Raw genomic sequence first — 21,421 nt, 5'->3', positions numbered from 1 at the left:
GCTCGAGTTTCATGAGAAGTTGTTAGGGAATTGACAGTGACCACATTATTTATTTTAAGTCTCACCTCTGGGACTCTTAAGACCAAAATATAGGAATAAGTAGACCATAATGGGATACTGTATGGGGGAAACATGGTTTAGTGAAGGGAAGGTCAAGCCTCAGTAACTTACTAACCTTTTACAATATAATGACAGCTGGTTGGATAAAGGTAATAATTAGGTTTACAGTGATACGTCTGGAGTTTGCAAAGGTTTTTGAGGTGATACGCCATGGACTTGTAATCAGTAAATTGCAGCACATGAGGTTGGATATTAAGTTAGTAAAGTGGCCAAGAGGATGGTTGATGAAAAGATACTAGATAGTTGATTATTCAGGAGTAGTGTTCAGGAAAAAGTTTTTGAATGGTATCGTGCCGCAGGGTTCTATTCTTGGGTTGCTATTTGTTTGTACATTAATGACATAGGAAAAGATCTGAGAGAAACTATACAGTTGTTTGCTGATGATGATGCAAAATTGGGTATTGCAATAGTTTAATAAAGATGACGTAACAATTTTTCAGGATGATTTGGATAGACCGGCAGTCTGGGCAAAGGAGAATAGATATTAGTTTAATGTGGCACAATGTAATCGTATGCATTTGGCGCTGAGCAGATTACCAACTGTGTACCACATTGATGGAACTGTACTGGAGAAAGCCAGGAATTTGGAGGTGTGGCTTGATAGGGAGTTGAAGTTTAGAGGGCATATTGCAAAAGGGGTTAAAACAGCTCATCGGATTACTTGGTTACTGAAGAACAGCAGCTGAGGTAAGCAGGTTATTATACCTCTTTAAGAACTTTGGTGAGATCCTATCTGGACTACTCTGCATAGATATTGCCACCTTGGTTTCTTAGGGATAAGGGAGAGAGAGAGAGAGAGAGAGAGAGAGAGAGAGAGAGAGAGAGAGAGAGAGAGTATCATTACATTAGTACCTGTTTACTTTTACTTCTTACTTTTTTACTTTTTTACTTTTTACTTTTTCTAAAGAGAGGTGGTTCCTGGTGCATTCAGTTCTCTACAGATGTCCGTTTTTCTTCCACTGTTCGGATCACAATTAAATGTAAGTACGTATTTCAGTTTCGGTTGCGAGTATTAATTGCAAAGTGTGAATATTTTCATGTACCACATCATTAAAATAATCTTTATCTCGTCGAAACTTTATTCATGTTATTATGAACAATTAGTTCTAGCTATGTCAAAAAAAAATAGTAAGTGAACATTTTGTCAGAGTTCAGCAACATTCAAATCAGTCACTTTTACTACCTTTGAAGAAATAATTAGCTTCAATAATAGAAATATCAAGATGTTTGATGTGAACGACAGGAACATGTAACGTCTGAACAGGAAGAAGCTGAAAGACATTCAGAATTGGCAAAATGACGTATGCTAATAAAAGCTCATTAGGAAACACAGAGAAGGAGGCACAAAGGATGTCGTAGGTCCGAAAGAAATAATGAGGTTGCTAAAAAGAAGGAAATGTAACCACTTGTGATATTCACAACACCCTAAGCTTTCTTATTAATCTGTCGATTGAGTACTCATAATTGACCGCTCTCTGATTGAAGACATTACAATCCTCTTAAAAGACACTGAATCCATCACTGCTTGTTGGATGGAACAATGCAAAGTGTGTTTCAATCGGAACCCACCTGTCAATGATGAAATATTCAATACTCTGTCCTGAGAGTTGCACAGAATGATCACTTTGTCTTTTCGTTTGATTGAGTTGAATATTTGTATTTGTATTCATTTGTACCTGGTCTGGTAACCATGCAGACATATAACAAGGTAAAATAGTACTTGCATTATTAGCTACTTGTAATTCAAATTATGCATCACTAGATGTTTAATTCGGAGTTCTTTCAATCTTCAAGTTAACTTATCAGATTCCATACCCTTTTTATAGTTCTTACAGATTATGTTGCTTTTCGCAAACTAACTATGACTCCAGATTTATTATGAAACTCACCTTTCGCATAAATCCAAACATAAAATTATAAAATATGCCCTTCTAGGTTTTCTCTTCTGTGTCAATGTCATTTCAATTATCTATTGTTTCTCAATTAATAATGCGGCTTAATTCTTTTATTGTAAGCTCAAAATTAGATCCCTTGAAATTCCAACTGTTCTCAATTATCATAATTCCCATTATTTTCATTCTAATTCTACAGTCAAGTAATTAGTTTCATATATGTGTTCTGAGTAATTCATATAACATATTCGTAATATATCAGATGCTCTTATGAAATCCAAGATCATCACACCCTAAAGGATTAGTATGTATGTCGCCGCATGGTCACAAAAACTGCTCCAGAAATTCAGTACTTGCTGTATTTTTAGCTATTTCACTATTCTCTTCAATATCTTATTAATAATAAGGAAGATATCGAAGTACCATTAAGTATCTAATTAAGTATCTTAATTATACTAATTGGATACCATTCTATCAAGATCTCTTTCCCTGAATTTCTATTCAGGGATCAATTATATGCCCTTCTCCTTTTCAGTATTTGATTTCTTTTAACATAATTCCAAAAAAGAATACCCTCGTAAAGTGGCGAATCAGAAATTCCACAATAGATGGTTTAGTTTCTCCAATTAATAGTTTAAAACGTATGAGGTGTGCTTAAGCTTTGTACATTAGTATATAAGAAGGTGTTACCACTTAGAATAAACGTAATGTCGAAATCCTCATTTCAATAAGTTTAAAAATCCTTTTACCTAATACGGTATGGAAAAAAAAACAGTACTGAAATCCGATATTAATGTGCATGCAGTCGAACGGCATATACATTAATAGAAGCAGACGTGTAGAGTCTACGCCATTACATTTAGCTGAAGCAATGGTGTTGACGTTGGAATTGTTGAGCATTATTTTCGCTCATAAGGAGTTGGTAGAGGAAATGATCCAAGCCCACGGCATGTTGGCAAACAGTTTGTTTGTCGTTTCCTTAAGTGTGCTCCAAGCAACAGTGTCATCATTGGCTTAATTGAGAGGTTCCGAGGAATCGGGAGTGTTCTGCTGCAATGTAAGTAAAGTGCATTCGGGGGAGACCATGAACTCTTAACACAGATGAGAATCACGATCGTCTTCTGGAGCAAGTGCTACAGTCAACGCAATCAACGCCGAACAGCGGTAAAATCAAGGATACTGAGGCGGCCACAACAGAGAATCATTAAAGAGCTTTTCGTACGTCATTCAGGTGGGTCAGTGTTTACTAGCATCAGATTACGCTGCAAGGAGGGAATACTGTGCACGAGTGCTGGACAATATCTATGAAGATCTACCCTTCCTCCATAATATCTAGTTCTCGGACGAAGCGCATTTCCACGTAAGCGGTCATGTCAACAGACAAACTTACAGGTTTCTTGGTTTCTCCATACGTGAATTTCTTCAAGAGAAACCTCTTCACAGCAGCCAGGTCACCGCATGGTGTGAGGTTCCCGATAATGGCATAATTGGACCCTACTTCATAGAAGAGAGTGATGTCACTGTGAGCTTGAATAGCGAACGCTACATTGACAATGCTTTGGTTCCGTTCATCCATCATTTGCATAGGATGTGTCGTGCAAAAAGCATTCCATTTCGTGCACAAGTATTCCAGCAGGACGGAGCAACGTGCCACACATCACGAGGTTGTAGAACCTATTTATCACAACTCTTCCCCGGGAGGCTCATTTCGAGGTTCCCAGAATTCCCGTACCCTTCACGTTCTCCAGATCTCACATCACTTGTGCCTTCGTTTGGGATATATTGAAGGAATGAATATTTCACCATGACCCGCCTCAAGCCTTGTATCATCTGCTGGAAGTTGACACAAAGTTTGGAAGAACTATAAGATGTTGAGTAGATATGTCTTTGCAAGAAGATTTAAATAGATTAGTTGATGGGTAGGTGAGTGGAGTGATGGTTCAGTGTTGAATAAGGTTTTAAAATTCGGGAAGTAAAGATGAGATGTAGAATACATTCCATCTTTCCTTCAGAATACCTTAGAGGAGTTAATAAGGGATCTCGATTGATGGTGGGTAGGGACCTAAAATTTCAAAATAAGCATTGTTAAACTTGTGAAGATTACACAGATAATTATGGCAATGATATGAACGACAATGATGTGTAACAATGTTCTGGTTCAATTTTCTAAGGCTTTCATCAGACGCATATGAATTACTGTGCCCTGATTTTGTCACCTGATTTTTAAAAATATATTGAAATGGTCCAGAGATGTCTAACTAAGGCATTCTCTCGAATGTTGAATATGAAAACAGATTGAGGAAGCGCAATTTTTAGAGTTAAGTGGATTGGAAGATGGGAGGGATATGATGGAAAGATATAAGTTGGTAAGGAAAGGGTTGTTACTACATTAATTTGAATAACGTTTTTCATACAATGAGGAGAGAGAGAGAGAGAGAGAGAGAGAGAGAGAGGATAACAAAACTGCTTACGTGATTATATAAAGAGGATATGACTCTTTCGACTCTTATGACGATGATGGTAACAATAATCATAACTTTATTTCTTATTCATGTTGTTCAGACTTATCTGAGAAACTAAAGTTTATACAAATTAAGTGGATATTGAATCCAACATTGTTTGAAAGCCGAATAGAGAAATTACAAGAGTTTTGTGCCGAATATAGAAACTATTAAAGTTTGAGAAATAGGAATTGAGAAACTACTCTTGTAGTTTCTCTATTTCGGCTTTGAAAGAATGTTGGATTCAATATCCACTTAATTCGAATACTTTTGCATCGCCGAAGTGAAGCCTTTTGGTTCTCTTTTTTTTCACTAAAGTTTATATTTACTAAAATGCCAGGACGCATATTAGTTTCTACATATATTTTATTTTTTCATTTCATTAATCCTGTTAATATTTTTTAAAATAATCAATACTTACCCAATCAATTTCCTATATTTAGAAAAGTAATTGGAGACAAAGAAATCCGAACGAGGATCGTAACTTTCCTTATATATTGAAAGGCTTAACTTATGCTTATAACACTGGATTCCTCAGTATAGTTGATGTAAGTATATTTTTCGTAACCTGCATGATATTTATGTATATTTTGGGAGTTCATGAGATGAATTCATTCCATATTTACAATTGCATAAGCATTGCTGCTAGTGTTCCTAAATATGGTGCACAACATGCTGGAGAAGTAGCTGCATTTGATGACAGAAGAAGATTATTTCATTATTTGTATGCTGTTCTACGATTAGATGATTTACCATGTCTTTAAATTTTAAAGTTAGAGAAATCAGTCACAAATGCTTCAATGTAAGTTAAATTTCGACAGTTGCGGTCGTCCATTCATATTGGGGATTGGATGGTTCTGGCTGCCCATTCCGTAAAAAATACCGCTATGTAAAGCATCATGTCTACACAGAAAAGATTAAAGCCCGGGTAGTCTCAATATGCCCGGAACAGTGGTGTCAGGGTGATATAGCAACCCTACGGTATTGTCAGTCCGTGACTGCTATAAAGAAACTCGATGCAGAAATTGCTTGAATATTGCTACTTGGAATGTAAGAGGATTGAATGATGCCGGAAATTGGCTAATGTGATGAAAGAGATGGAGAGATTGACTATTAGTACACTAGGAATAAGTGAACCTTTTTGGAAAGGACCATCAGATTTTGAGCGGAAACTTCCAAATGGCAAGATATATAAAATATATACGTCAAGTGGTGAAATATCAAGAAGAGGTGTAGAGTTTATTGTAGAGAAGAAAACTAATAAAAACATTATCCATGTCATCAAAAAATCAGATAGAATAATGGCAATTCTAGTGAAATCTAAACCTAGAGATATGCTGATTATTTAAATATATGCTCCTAGAGAACAGAATAAGGAAGCAGAAATAGATATCATGTGTGATGAAATAGAATGGTGTATAAAGGAAGTCGGAGGTAAGAAAGATCGAGTTATTTGTGCTATGGGTGACTGGAATGCAAAAGTTGGATCAGAGAGAGCATCTACACGCGTGGGTCCATTTGGACTAGGAATTCGGAATGGGAGGACAAAAGCTGATTGATTTCTGTAACAAGCACAATCTCATCATGACACTTATTTTGAGCAAAAACCAACAGCAAGATTCACATGGGAAAGTCCGGATGGAAGATACAAAAATCAATTAGACTATATTGTAGTCAGTAAACGTTATTTCAATGGAATACAGAACTCAAAGGTGATGCCAAGTGCTGACTATGGATCTGATCATAGACTGGTCTTAATGTTGAATATTCGCCTGAAAACAAAATTTAAAAGAAGTCAACCCATAAAATGGGATCTGCAAATGGTACAAAATCCGATTATAAAATTAAAATTTAATGAAAATATTTCAGAACTGGTCTGCACAGTTGCAAACCGAAAATGAACCCTCTAAATGGAATATACTACAAGCAGCTATCATAACATCTCCTAAAAACCATATCAATAAACAAGAAGGAAGAAAGAAAGAAAAAGCCGTGGATAACTCAAGAGGTAATCAACCTTATTGATGAAAGAAGAACATGGAAAAGAGGAGCAAATGAAGAAGAAAGGTTAAGATATAAAATTTTGGATAAAGGAATCAAACAGTTATGTAAAAGATCGAAAGAAAACTGGATAAATAGGCAGTGCACTGAGATAGAAGAATTAAAAAATAGGAACAAAACCAGAGAAGCATTCCAGAAAGTGAAAGAACTTAATGGAAAAACAAAACGCACACAGTCTAATAACATCAAGGACAAAGATGGAAACATACTCATTGATAAGGAAAAGATAAATGGAAGATGGATGCAGTATTTATCAGATCTCTATGACGATGATAATGGTAACATGTTAGATGATTCACGACATTAAACGTAACAACAGATACCACTCTACCCACAAGAAAGGAGGTAGAACATGTAATTAAGAATCTTCCTAATAATAAATCCCCGGTGTGATAATATCCCGACTGAGTTGCTAAAAGTTTTGATTGGCTTTAATATCATCTACATTATTTAGTGGAATCCATTCAAAACATGTATAAAACAATACAATTACCTGAAGTTTTTACAACGTCTATCTGCATACCAATTCCAAAGAAACATAATGCACAAAACTACCAGGATTACAGAACTATAAGCCTAATATCCCATGCATCTAAAATTATTTTAACCATCGTTAACAAACAAGTTGAAATAACCATAAGCGGTGAATTGAGTGAACAACAGAAAGGCTCCAGAAGAGGAATGGGAACCATTCATGCTATCCTGGAACTAAAAATACTAATAGAAAGATCACATGAAAGAAATAGGAACATTTACATATGCTTCATAGACTTTCAGAAGACCAGGTAAAACATAATATGCTCAATATATTAGAGAAAGTAGACATAGAAGATCATGTATTTAAGATTATAAAAATGATTTACACCAAACAGAAAATGCAGCTGTTTAACAATGAGACTTCTGTAGTGAAAATAAAAAGAGGAGTTAGACAAGGTTGTATCCTTTCACCAAATCTATTTAATATCTCTAGTGAGACGGTGATGAAAAAGATTGAAAAACAAAAAATAGGAATTAGTATCAATGGTATAAAATACAATTTTAGATATGCTGATGATACCATTCTAATAGCAGAAAACAGAAACAAATTAATCAATTAATGCAGCTACTAATTGAAGAAGGTAAAGAATTTTGATTAAATGCAAAAAAGACCAAATTTATGAAAATCTCAAAAGAAAGCAGATCCGAGCCAGAAATATTCATAAATAATATGAAAATTGAACATACAACAGAATACAAATATTTAGATGCAGATGGAAAGCAAGATAAAGAAATAAAAATAAGAACAGCCATAGCTAAAGATGGATTCTGGAAAAATAAAGGTCTGCTCAGAAGTTCTGTGAGTATCAAGACAAAGAAAAGAATGATAAGAACATTAGTGTGGTCTGGTGAGATCTGGATATTTGAGAAGAGAGTAAGGCAACAATGGCCTTTGAAATGTGGTGCTATAGGAGAACTCTGAAACTCTCATGGACATATTATCCGACAAATACAGATGTCCTACAGAGAATGATAACGCAGAGATCTTTATTACAGGAAATGATCCAGAGAAAGATGAGATCGGCAGGACATGTACTGAGAGGTTCAGCAGGACAGAGGATATTAGCAGTTTTAGAAGGAAAAATTATGGGAAAAGGATCAAGAAGCAAAAAACGAAGGAATCGGTTGAAGTTATAATATCATGGACAAGATCACATGGCTATGCAGAAACAAAAAGGAAAGCCACCAAACTGGAAAGACATGATGCTGCACCCTCTCACTGAGGAAGCTACATAATGATGATGATGATGATGCAAGAATTTTTTCAAGAGGATTTTATGTTTTATAGCTAGTTCATGTGCTACTAATATTGGCATTCTTTTATATCGAGTCAACTGTTATAGCAGAGAAACGCTGCAGTCATCTTAGGACTGTTACTATCTTTTTCCAGTTTTGTAAACAGAACCGGTTAATTCTTTGGTTATAAAATATTCTGATTCTTTGAAGTGGCACTGACATCACATCTGACTCGCGTATCGAAGAGATGGTTAGGCGTGCGCATCTGCATTGAACGATCATCGTCATGTGCATTGCTACAAAACTTTGCTTTAGGAAGTATGAATACCAAGTATGAATAAATTTAAATTTATTTAGAGTAAATAAATGAATCGTAAAATTATAAATTCTAAGTAAAGAATGTTTTAAATTAGTTTTTAATTCTAGGTTTTGTTTCCACTCTGGATCGTTCTTAAAACAATATATTAACACACACACGTTTTTGTCATTTTAATTATCAGTATGTATAAATTGCTACTTACTTGACAAGTGCCAGTTTCTCTCTCTCTCTCTCATGAACAACGCACCTGAGTTAGTTACTGCATAATTTTCAGCAAAACGGGAGCTTCAGGAGTTGGTTATTGGAGTGCATCGGATATAAAAACATCAATGCTCAGCCTGCAGAGTCTAAAACTACTCAGATACTAGTGTCGTTCTAGCCGGTTATGCACGTGCCTATAAAGTTCATTTCTGTTATTTCTGATATTGTATTTCTTACAAATTTTATTTTATTTATCATTCTGGATTCGATCTCGGAAAGAGCTTTCGTGTAATTCCAGTGATGCATTTCAAAAGACAATTACTGTTTTTAACAGAATGCACTTTATTCTGTGTTATCCATTCTCAGTTTAAAATTATTTTATAAACTAAAAGAGTTTTGAATCCTAACTTTAGAAACTAATTTTTGTGTGTTTTTCAGATGGTGTTTAGAGGCGGTAGCCAAGAATCTCTAGCTTCACAAGCTATGATGATAGGTGTGTTCGGAAGAATCCTTAAGGATCGAAACCTGCTGGATATGGCTTCTGAACGCTATCCTGCGAAGAAGACTTCCTTAAGTGATTCCTTAATTCGTAATCTTTTAATCTTGAGGGTAAGTTTATACAAGCTAATTTCCTTCAAATAATATTCTAGCCTTTGCATATTTAATGTACAGTAAAGGAATACATTTTACTGTGCAATGGTTTCCATACATTAAGGAGCAAACGCGTAGAAAGGCTCATGTGTTCGTCGTACATGTTGATTAATTTTGTCGGTATATATTAGAACACAGACTGATAAGTAAATAATTATTTATTGACTTATTGCTGATATTTTGCTGGAAATATAATCATCATCTTCAGAGCACAAAAAACAGTTTGTGACAGTGTGCGAGAAAACAACAATCTGGTGTAACAATGGGACTACTTAGAACAATTGTAGCTACAACAGAAAGACTGAAGTCCTAATTAAGCGCCCTCTATATTAAAAAAAAAAGAGAGAAAGCAGGTATTAGTTATGTCTTAAGATGACTTCTCCCAAATCTTAGGCAAATTTATACAGCCATGCTTGTTTAGGTTCGGAGTGTTTCAAGGCTTCGTTGATTCTAAGAACAATCTCTCTGACTTGTAAAAGCTTCTGTGCAGCACTTTAGTTTTTTTCCAGTTGATCCTGTGTTCAGGGGTCTCCAAGCATGGTCTGCTAGACCCGACTCGCCATAGCGGTAGTGCCAGATGTATTTTCTGTGTTTGTTCACTGAGGCGGATGGCCACAGTTCTTCCTGTCTGACGTAGTCAGCTTGATCACACGAACAGGGTACTTCGTAGCCTCATGGATGTGATAAAAGGGAGAGATGCTGTCCTTGGGTGAACGGATGCGAGTTGCTAACTTGACATACAGTCCAAATACGGTGCGTAGTTGATGCACTCTAGATATATTTCTTTATTGATAACTCTAGATATCTTTTCCAATGTGCCTGCAATTATGGGATGTGACTATTTTGTTGTGGTTCTTCGTGGTGGACAGTGGGTAGGGGTATTTCCGGGGAGCATTTAGTATTTTGTCCATCTTATGGGGATTATAGCCACTGGCTAAGAAGGTTTGGCGTAATTGAGTAAGTTCGACTGTAAGAGCATTCATTGGAACAAATTTCTCTTGCTCTGTGGGTTAGAGTTTTTAGGATTCTTTATCATAAAAACGCTTTATTTGGGAGACAGTCATCTTAAGACATAAATAATATCTGCATTTTCTCTCTCTTTTTTTCCTTTCTTTTTTTTAACATAGAGGGCGCCTAATTAGGACTTTAGTTTTTGTGTTGTAGCTACAATTGTTCTAACTAGTCTCATTGTTACACCAGATTGTTGTTGTTATCTCGCGAACTGTGACAAACTATTGTTTTGTGCTCTGAAGATGCTGATTGTATTACAAAAGGTCAATAAATAATTATTTACTTATCAGTCTGTGTTCTAATATATACCCTCAAAATTAATCAACATTAAGTAACAAAGATACCAATTACGATAACTAGAGAGGGAAAAATCATATGAACGTCATGTACATTATATAAGTTATGGTGTCTGGTGATCGCATAAAAATAAACGGAGCAGTCAGCGCTGTAAGTAAAAGATACATCGGATAATGACAGGCATTTTAGATGGTTTTGCAATCACTTAAGCGATGAATTAAGATGGCGAACTATCGTAAGAATTGTGACCAGCCAAAAGTCATCCGGAGGCAGCCAGACCGTTGAATACGAGTCGTTACATAGTTCAAACACAGAATGTGGAAGCAATTCTGGTACAGCGTGGAGATAGCGAAGGAAGGAGACTGGCTATAACCGCAGGGGAAGAAAGTTATCTCCGATTATCTGCTTATCAAAACAGAAGGCGTCATGAATGTGGTTTCTATGCTAGGAGATCGATCATGTGATCTCGTCTCCCATGTGACAGGAGAATACATTTGAAATGGACCACACTCCACACTAACTGGACCAAAGATCAATGGGATCGATATTGTTTACGGACCAGTCCCAATATGCTCCTGGAGAGTACTAGGGACACATAGTACTCTTTTTACAGACTGTAATGTCTGTAAAAAGGAGACAATTATGATTCGTATCTACAAGTTGCAGCTTTCACTCGAATGCTGTAACTTGTAGATACCTGGACCTTATGTTTATTTTTATGCGGGGGAAAATAGGAGAAACACTTCAATCGAATTATTCCGGTTTTGTGACCACATGTTTATTAAAAAATATTGTTTTTTAAAACTAAACAAGAAAATAGACGGATACCTGATATTGCAAAAGGAACAGTGCAGGACTGAATAAACAAGTGTAAAGAAGTACACTGTTCCTTTTGCAATAATTATCCTCCGAAAGAGAGAGAGAGAGAGAGAGAGAGAGAGAGAGAGAGAGAGAGAGAGAGAGAGAGAGAGAGAGAGAGAGAGAGAGAGAGAGAGAGAGAGAGAGAGAAGGAAACACCTGAAAGCAACAATGAACCATTACAATTACAAGACACTTACATCGCAAGGAAACAAAGGCTTTCTCTTCCAGAAAGTACTTATAGATACGCTTTCATTAACTTATTCTATGTTGATTTATCACGTTATTCACGATTCATGATAAGTGTTTCTCCATAAGAAAGCCCTTTATAGCAGCAAGGAAATCTTCTTCTTCCTAGCGTTATGTCCCACTTTATGCAGGGTCCGTTGATGATGCATGATGAGACTTTGGAAAAACTCCAACCGGCTTGTGACAGAGCCTGACGTTGGGGAAACACATGAATGTATGAAGGTGAAAGACAATCACAAACATCCAGCTGTAGGCGGGTATCGAACCCGCGACTTCCTGGCAGGAGTGAGGATACGCTACCACTTTAAGAAAACATACTTCATTGTTTATTAAGGAAGTCAGTGTGTTAATATTGGATTATTACATTAGTTAATATTGGATAGTATATTAATATATACTATCAAGCTTCTAAAACAATATACTATAAAATGTGCAGTGCTTTATAAATATGGAATCTGAAAACAATAAATTGTTTCCTAATTTCTTAATAGCATACCTTATTTCTTAAGAGAGACCTTGAAAGAGCAGAAAAGAACTTTTATGATCTTTCCTGGAATTTAGAGGAATCTACTTCGTCAAAGGAACTCTATGAGGAGATAATCAACTTAAACGCAATCTATTTAGAGGTAAAAGAAAATTCCGTGTTTCAATATTAATTACTGGAAACAATTATATGTTTCTTCGAGCAGACTTCATGAAAAATTGATGACGTATGCTTCCGTATATTTTGTAAACATTTCTATTTGATATAAATTTTCCGAATTCAAAAGAATATTATGCTATAACTGGACTCAAACGGAACCTAATGATGCCCGCTAATTACATCGCACACGTCTTTTGATAAAGAAACCACTTCACCAAAAACATTTACCAAATACGAATAGAATCAAATTTCTTGTTTAAGATAATAGAAAAATGTGTAATCATGTTCTGGTGATCTAAATAATAAGAACACGATTATGCATGACTACATGATATCACAAATGCCGCTCTTTGAAAAGAATTTGACATGCATTTATTGAGACATAGTTTGTGTGTGTTTTCATATCATTAATTGTCCAGCACCTATATGATATGAGTGTGGACAATTAGGTAAGATTCACCTATCAGAATTTGCTTTCTTACTTCAAGTAATAAATTATCTTGTTAAATAAACAATTACTTCAGTGTGTTATGCATTCACTTCTTTGCATCATTCTACAGTATTTTTTTATGGAGAAGCCATACAAATACAGTGGATGAAAAGAAGCAACTTGTTCACTTTTATCTTGAATTGTGGATTTTATTCCTTAAGAAACACAAAAGATGCAGAGCGTTCCAGAGAACTGAAGTGGAAGGGAACGAAGAGTAGGAGAAATTTGTTCTTTGGATTCGGAGATGCACTTTTCATTCTCCAAGTATGCGCATGTGCTCGAGAGTTGTTTTTGTATCAGTGAATTTCAAAACATTTGAAAAGTTTACTTTAAAAGGAACTTTTAAAATATCACCTACCAGATTACTGGTTCATTCCTCAGCTACAATGAACTCTTCTCCTTGATGCTAAACTTTTATAGTACTGGCGGAATCAAGGGCGCTAGAATATTGCCAACTGGGAAGGAATCATGGGCTGTAAATATATTTTACTGGCACGGTTACTCTTAACTGCATTCCTTATAGGATACAGGTACCTTATTCTTTAATGCCATCTTTGCCTTTGCTTTTCAAAGCTCAATACGGTGCATATCAATACCAACAAATACTATTTCTTCACAAGTTGAAGTAAATCAGTGTGTTTGTCAGAGGTTTTGCTCATTTATAACGAAGTTTCAAACATAAGCATATAAATTCCTCTCATCCACAGCTCAATAGCATTTTCATTAAACTTGAGCTTTTAGAAAGATTTTAAGCTTTTAGAAAGATCATGATGTGTTTTCTAGATAAGAAGCATTATCTTCAGTATTTTATGTAAATTAATAATTTTTAAAGATATTGTAAAACGTTATTTTTCAAAGCATTGCGCAGAAACAATACACAGAAACACAGAACGCCAACAACTAAACTTCGAAGCACGAAAAGATGGTACTACTTTCAGAAATTCGCTGATGAGCAATGTGAAGCAACCGTGGTATACACTTAAGCAGTTACTCACTCGAAAAAGAAAAACATTTCCTCACAAGGTTTTATTGCTAGAAGCATTGGTTATTAGATAAATCAAAATGAATTCGCAGAATCTTTGAACTAGACATTCTGAAATATCACACAATTCAAAAAAGATAATTTTCCAAATATGCGTAGCAAACAAAAAATTATCATCCAAAAGGCAACAGCAATCCATATATTTTTAATACACGTCCAAACTGAAAGATGTTCTCTCACAATTTAAAGCAAAGAGTAGTCTAAGAGCAGGGGCTGCTCGTGCATATCCACTGCGGAACTGAGCATCCCCACTTTTTCTCGATATATAAATGTATTTATTAATTTATTTATATTTGCTTGTAATATTTAATTTTATCATCAACAATCCTATACAGTTCCCTTATTTTGCATAAAAAAATAATAAAAATCCATCTTGTTGCACTTAGGAGGGCGAAGGACGCTAGCAGCACAGTGTCATATTGCTACGCGCGCGCAAGCATATACATGTCACAGTGAGATGCGAGCTATTAGCATAATGCGGCACTGTCCGTCGCGCAGTTCCACTGTTGTTTACATGCAGGTTGCGCCAGTGGTAGGGTGTTCGTAGTGCTTATCGTGTTTACTCCGTCTCTTTAAATCTTTGGACATTACAATTAAAGGATTTAATTGTAATGTCCAAAAATTGTAAATCCATTCCTTTAATTACAATTAAAGGAATGAATTTAATTGTAATTAAAGGAATTTTATTTTAAAGTAATTTTTAATTATACCAAACTGTATAATTTTATCGATAATAAACAATATCTTTTGATGTTTAATTTTTTTTTTAAATTTTTACCATAATTTTGATATTTTATCCAAATTTTATACACTGTACTTACAGTGTGTATGTATATTTCGGAAGTTGCAGCACCCCCAAGATTTCAAGCCACGAGCCGCCAGTCTAAGAATAGAGGAAATCAGACCTTTAGTCGTTTCAACACATTTTAAACAACTAAGTTCTACTTTTGAAACTTGTAAACAACACACTCGACTGTGACACTAATATGTAACTACGCTTCAATAATTAGAAACAGCAAAAAGAAATGACCTTCAGAATTACAAACCTATAGCAAGTCTACCAGTTCTTCTCTAAACTTCTTAGAAAACTAATGCATACAAGACTACAGAACAACAGCAATACATCACTTCTCAAAAGCAGCACTGTTTACAGAAAACAAAACACAATTATTCTGCTAGAAGAAATTCTCTCAATCTCTTTTGCTCTGTTACATTTGAAAGATAATTCAAATCATATCCGGAATATATAGATACCACTCAAAATTCCCCAAGGAGCAATATTGTGAATACTGTGACCCATTTTGTTTACGATATCATAAATGGCATTTCACTACCTGGCCACACGATGTCAAATATATCAATATACAGATGATACCTCATTACTAATAATCCGTAGTTCAGCACAAACGTTTGAAATCGTTTTAACATCAACACTTTCTCTCAAAAGAACACTGGTAACTAAACAAAATAACCACATACTTCTGCCACAACTTATTTATATAAACACCGCTACAACACAAACGCCAATTTATAAAGAACGAATAATTACACATCATGTGATACTAATGCTATATAGCTATATTCTTCCAAGCAAACGACATGATGCAAATATATATATATATATATCTCACGGAATTTGTGACTCAATACTCAAGTACGGTATAAGAGTTTTCGAAAACCCTTTACACAGTCAAATAGCACACATGGTTACCGTAACAACAGAGACGCATATCACATGACACGTCTCTCCACAACTGTTTACCCAGCCCGTAGCGCAAAATCTGATGTTTTTGCACTGCTGGATATAACACGCAGAATTCACAAAGGCCAAATTTATCCAAGAACATAACATTAAACATAAATATCATGTTAATTCCATTCTGTCCAAAAAACGCTCACTCCGATTCGACATCATTGGGATTACCACTCCTAATATTCTGTTAGTCTATCATTAGTAATGCTATTAACCTTATTTTACCAAACTCATTTTATTTTATGATAAATTATAAAAAATATAGAAAAAAAGAAACTAATTTTATTTATTCTCTGATTGCTAATGAGTTTACGTTCTATCATTTGTTTTCTCTTCTCCATTATGTCAATAAACTACCAGTTATGATGCATCCAAATGATATTGCTATTTAATGATAATGTCCTATCAAGTGTCATCGCCATCCAGGAGACTGCCTAGTTTGGATCTCTACCTGAGATCATAATGCTCAGTAGAAAGATATGATGGCGAGGTTCTGATATCTTCTATCTCTCAGTCAGTATCGTACGTCTGCAGATGTGTGTGTTTTCATGCAACCGGTTTGCCTGGTTTGAGAGATGAAAAACAAAGCACCAGTTTCTCTGATAAAAAAATCCTCCCGTGCATTTGAGACCACCTAACTCATAAATTGATTGAAAACACCTCATAAAAATTTCCTTCGTCGTAGACGATGTTTGAACCGGGGTCTTTCCAGCCAAAGGGATTGCTCATACCAGGTGAGCTATCGAGGTTCTTAATGCCAATAGTACCGATTATATACAACAACTCATTAATCATCACTGGTTAATTTCTCGTTAATTAAAACCTGGAGTGCATGCAATATAAATAATGAAAACAAGCAGCATGCATTTAGCAGAGATGCTGTGGTTTAATGAAAATAATAATAATAATAAAAATGTGCAGTTTTAAAATTGCATAAGTAAATTCCATTTGAGATAGCATAATAAAAACTTACGATTGTAAAAACTATTATTTAATGTTAATATCATACACATTTTATGTATATTGAAGTTTAATTTACGGTAATACTATAATGCTACTTAGCATTTGTGCTATTTTCCAGTGCACAGGGGAAAATATTTTTTTTATATTTCTTGAGCGATTTATTGTTTTTCTAGTAGTCTTGTAATGTTGTATAATATTATATATGTATTTATTCTTCTAGAATTAAGATTTTTAAGATGGCACGTAAATTGGCAGTAGTCAGCATCATTAGTTTGCCTTATTTATGAAGAGGTGCAAATCACTCAGGATTTTAAGTTCAGGGAAAGATATCTTCATCGAATATTGGACTGATGAGTAATAAAAGTATTGGATGAAGATGGTCAAAGTGTGTTGAAAGATCTATCTCTTTGATCTTTTAAAATAATTTTCTTGTTCCTGCACTCGTTTTTGGGGATTCAGCTCTGGCAAAATACTTTCGGTCGACGATAATGTGTTGATTTGCTTTTGAGAGTGATTTGAATGAGATCTGTTTTTAGTAGTATGACTATTTACAAAGTAATGATTAATAGATTCTTCTAGCTCTTACATAATAATATTGTTAAACTATTATGTCTGATAGCATAATTTTACTAATCACTTAAGAATTTCGGTTTACTGTATTTATTGCCATATTAAAAGTAATATTTCCTTTTTATGTCTTTATCACATCCTACGATTGTCTTGATTATATATAATTTTGCATAATCAGAAATCCTGTTATTTAGATTAGGACTGTCTTGCCGATTGTGAACGGGTCAGATAGTGCTAAGTTATTTTTTTCCTACATTTCATTGTATTTATTTAACAAATAAAATAAAACATTGTCAGAATGATGATTGCTAAACAAACACCTGATTTATTGATTTCAGCCAACATGTGTCCATTTGGATTGTTCATCCGTGTCTTCTACTTGGAACACAATTTTATTAATCAGTCTTTCGGACCTTATGACCGGTAAGAAAACACCATTGAAGTCGCTTATATCACAAAAATTATAATACAATTTATTGTCATGTCATATTGAATTCTAAAAAAAAGTGAAACCTATTTTATTCAAATTATTCTCTCTCTCTTTATTTCTTAAAATTTCATGAGACTGAAATTACTGCACAAACAATCGTTATGTTTTTTTTTTAATTTCTCTTCACGGCAGACCCTACAGAAAACATTGATTGATTCAGCCAAAGAGGCTAGCAAAATGAGAACTTCATGGTTGAGTCAAAACGTTAGAGAGGCATTCAAGGAAATGAAGAAAGCATAGACAAAGTTCCTGGCAAGTAAGTCAGTGTGCTCCTAGAGAATACAGAGAAAAGTGTGAGATGTACTGTGTAAAACTAGCTAAACAAAACTCATTGGTAAGGACTTTGGTAAGAACATAGAAAATAAATATCGAGAAGGTGGAAACTATTCTGGAGGCTATTGATAACGCTTAGAAATGGCAGTAGCACATTAAAAATGAGGATACTAGAAAAGAACTCGCCATTGTTATCATTCGGAAATGTGCTTGTTAGGAGAGCTAATCTCATGTGGTATCGTCACTTAAACAGAATGGGATAATAAATAAAGATTAGCAAAACAAATGTTCTTTGACAGGTTTTCAAGGAAAAGACCCAGAGGAAGACCAATATATAGATGTGTTTATACAGTAAAATGCACCTTGAGGGACAGAAATATAATATCTGATAATGTTAGAATCTTGACAGATAACAGATTAATTTGGAGGAAAATTGTTCGCCGGATATTAGTAGTTGTGTAAATTTTTCATGTAGTACTATCGTAATATGCTGTACACTCACTGAAGGAATATATCAGAAATTTAATGATGATGATGCAGTTTTTATGCTTAACATATTCTCATTCCATAACGATAATCAATCTAGGTCATAAAACAAGAACACAAAGCTTTACACACCCACTACCACCCATCCACACACACACACAAGAGAGAGAGAGAGAGAGAGAGAGAGAGAGAGAGAGAGAGAGAGAGAGAGAGAGAGAGAGAGAGATGATATATTAAATACTCTGCCAACAAGGTGATGATAGTTTTGTTAATTTAAATGAACAAAATTAACACTAACCTGAAATATATGTATTCTTGAGAGTATTCGTAATTAACAATATTATTAAATTAATACGTCATATGTCGTATATAATAAAAATCTCAATGATTTCCATCTGAATGATGTTATCAATAAGTATTTGTTGTAATAACATGTGCTTTTTCACTTTTGTTCAAAACATGAGAGTCTTCTGTTATTCAAATGTATTATCCATCTTATTCTATAGATTGGGATACGAAAGTTTTGAGCGACTTCGCTTATTTACTTGGGGCCTGCAATCAAGTGGAGAGTGCCGATGTTCCTTCTGCAATCGAAGTACGTTGTTTATGAACAGAACATGTTTATTTGATGACAGTCTGGTGTCCAAAACCTAAGGATGAACAATATTTCTGAAGATTGCAACCGCAAATTCAGACGAATCAGCTTTTAGCAATTTGTATAACTGACGATTTCGAGTGGCAAGCGGACACACATTCAAATTTTCGTATCGCGCGCAAAGGGGTCACGTGGTAGAACTCAACAGGATAAAAAGCAAAAAAGCTGCGCTAAGTGATTTGGTTGTTTGAAGGAAGCTCTTTTCGTGATATTTTCGGATAGAATTATTGGAAAGCTTGAAGAAGACCGCAGAATTACTGGTATTGCCAGAGAGTTTAGATCTCACCTAGCATCAGATATCGCAACAAACTGTAGATCTTACTGATTACAGTTTACTGATTACCATCGCGACAACGTTCTTGAAAAGGATAGCTACGGTCATGGTGTGGAAAGCCATTATGCCTAATACATCGCCGAGCTAAAAGTACTGGAAAAAGCGTCTGTGACTGGTGAACGATATTGGAACGATGTTCTTCAAAGTCATGTTCCATTGTTCTAGTGCTGCAGACGAAGCAATTCATTTGTATGGATGAAAATAACACCCAAATTAATAATTAAACAAAATGAATAATTAACATAATTAATAAAACAGATAATTAATACAACAAATAATAATTAAAGTAATAACAGAAATAATTAATAATTAACACATAGATTAATAAAAATAACAAATTAAAATCGTACGCATGCAGGTGGAGATACTTGTGGAGACCGAGGATATTAATCCACTCGAGTGTCCAAAATGCTCCCAAGATCTCAACTCCACAGAACACGTTTGGGACACGATAGGGAGACGCATTGCTGCTCGAAATTCCCCTACAAAAATCAAAAAGGCCTTATCCTCGCTCTGAAGGGGGTAGGCTAGTTTGCCTCAAGAAATTCCGAATCATTTGATGCTAAGCATGGTATGACGTTATGTCGAAGTTGGGGTGGACATCTTACAACTCAATGAAATGACTCTCCGCATAGTTTCTGTAAGCATTAACTATTTATTAACTACGTCCTTCGGAAATTTGGAACTTTTCGCAAAAACGTACTGCAATTTAATTTTTTCCAAATTATAACACATTTTTGTGTAATATAATTTATCAGTATGCTAGCAATAAATGCATGTTAACATTTGGCTGTATTCATGAAAAGGTTTTCATATATAGATAAAAATGTAGTTCGTCCTTAGCTTTGGACACCAGTGCATATAGCAACCATGAAGTGCATTTAAATATGCAGCAAATGTTTTTTTTTTGAAAATCAATGAAAAAACAAAAATAGTTTTTTTCTTGATGGGGCCAAAATATACAACTAAATTCTAATAGCCATTTAACACAGTATGTCAGGTATTCTCCAAATATAATTTCTAAGAATTTGTAGCATTATCAACAGAAAAAATTAACTGGTTAGTGAATCAAAACAATAGTGCTATTTATACATCAACTCATCTGCCACGTGTGCATTTATCGAGCTTTGCACATGCTTGCATGATTAAGTCAGTTTGACATTTTTAGCAATGAAAGGGAATAATTGTTTTATCTTGATTTAAATGCATACATGTAATGATTATTCCGATGCAGCTGTGTATTTTAAACAAGGTATATAAATATTAGGTTAACCATCTCTCATAGTCAAAAATATCATAAGAAAGCCTAGAAAGATTAACATTAATTTCAAAATTTAATAGTTAAGCGTCAAAGCAGTCAACACTTTTCGTATGTATTTGCATACGAAAAGCCTTGGCGTATGCATATTTCATAAATATAGTGAAGTCTAATAACGGATATGTTGACTAATATGCTAAATGTTTCATGTATAATGCGCTGAAACTTGAGATATATCTTCATTAAATATATTTTTGTTTCTTTTTTCAGAAGCTGGCTGTGTCGATTTGTGAAGAAATTGAGCCCGAGAGGTTCAAGACAATGAGCACTGAGGTAAGGAAAACTCAGCAGTACATTTAAGCATTTAATCCCAAGTTTAGAGTTCAGAAACGATTTTTAGATTTATATTGTGAGATATAATTATATCTATATAGTACGTTAGATATAAGTAGCAACAACAATAACGTATGTTAAGAGCTCTTGGTTTTTGTTTAACAATAAATTATACTGAAAGAATCGCAACAAAAAGCA

At 34.7% G+C, this 21,421-nt stretch overlaps 1 protein-coding gene across 1 annotated transcript in view; it reads left to right on the top strand.

Moving 5' to 3' along the window:
* Positions 1-21,421, top strand: part of LOC150093570 (uncharacterized) — a 103,295-nt gene that overhangs the window by 54,693 nt on the left and 27,181 nt on the right. The window contains exons 23-29 of the mRNA XM_090413202.1: positions 1,028-1,100; positions 4,957-5,061; positions 9,306-9,476; positions 12,425-12,559; positions 17,733-17,817; positions 19,150-19,238; positions 21,161-21,223. Of these exons, the coding sequence (XP_090269328.1) occupies positions 1,028-1,100; positions 4,957-5,061; positions 9,306-9,476; positions 12,425-12,559; positions 17,733-17,817; positions 19,150-19,238; positions 21,161-21,223 (721 nt within the window). The remainder of the gene's footprint in view (positions 1-1,027; positions 1,101-4,956; positions 5,062-9,305; positions 9,477-12,424; positions 12,560-17,732; positions 17,818-19,149; positions 19,239-21,160; positions 21,224-21,421) is intronic.

The sequence above is a fragment of the Typopeltis vanoorti genome, chromosome 23, assembly GCF_054136105.1.
Source record: "Typopeltis vanoorti isolate ZY-2024b chromosome 23, IOZ_Tvanoo_1.0, whole genome shotgun sequence".
Lineage (NCBI taxonomy): Eukaryota > Metazoa > Arthropoda > Arachnida > Uropygi > Thelyphonidae > Typopeltis > Typopeltis vanoorti.
The sequence above is the reverse complement of the archived record's forward strand: the minus strand, read 5'-3'. Positions and strand labels throughout refer to the sequence as shown.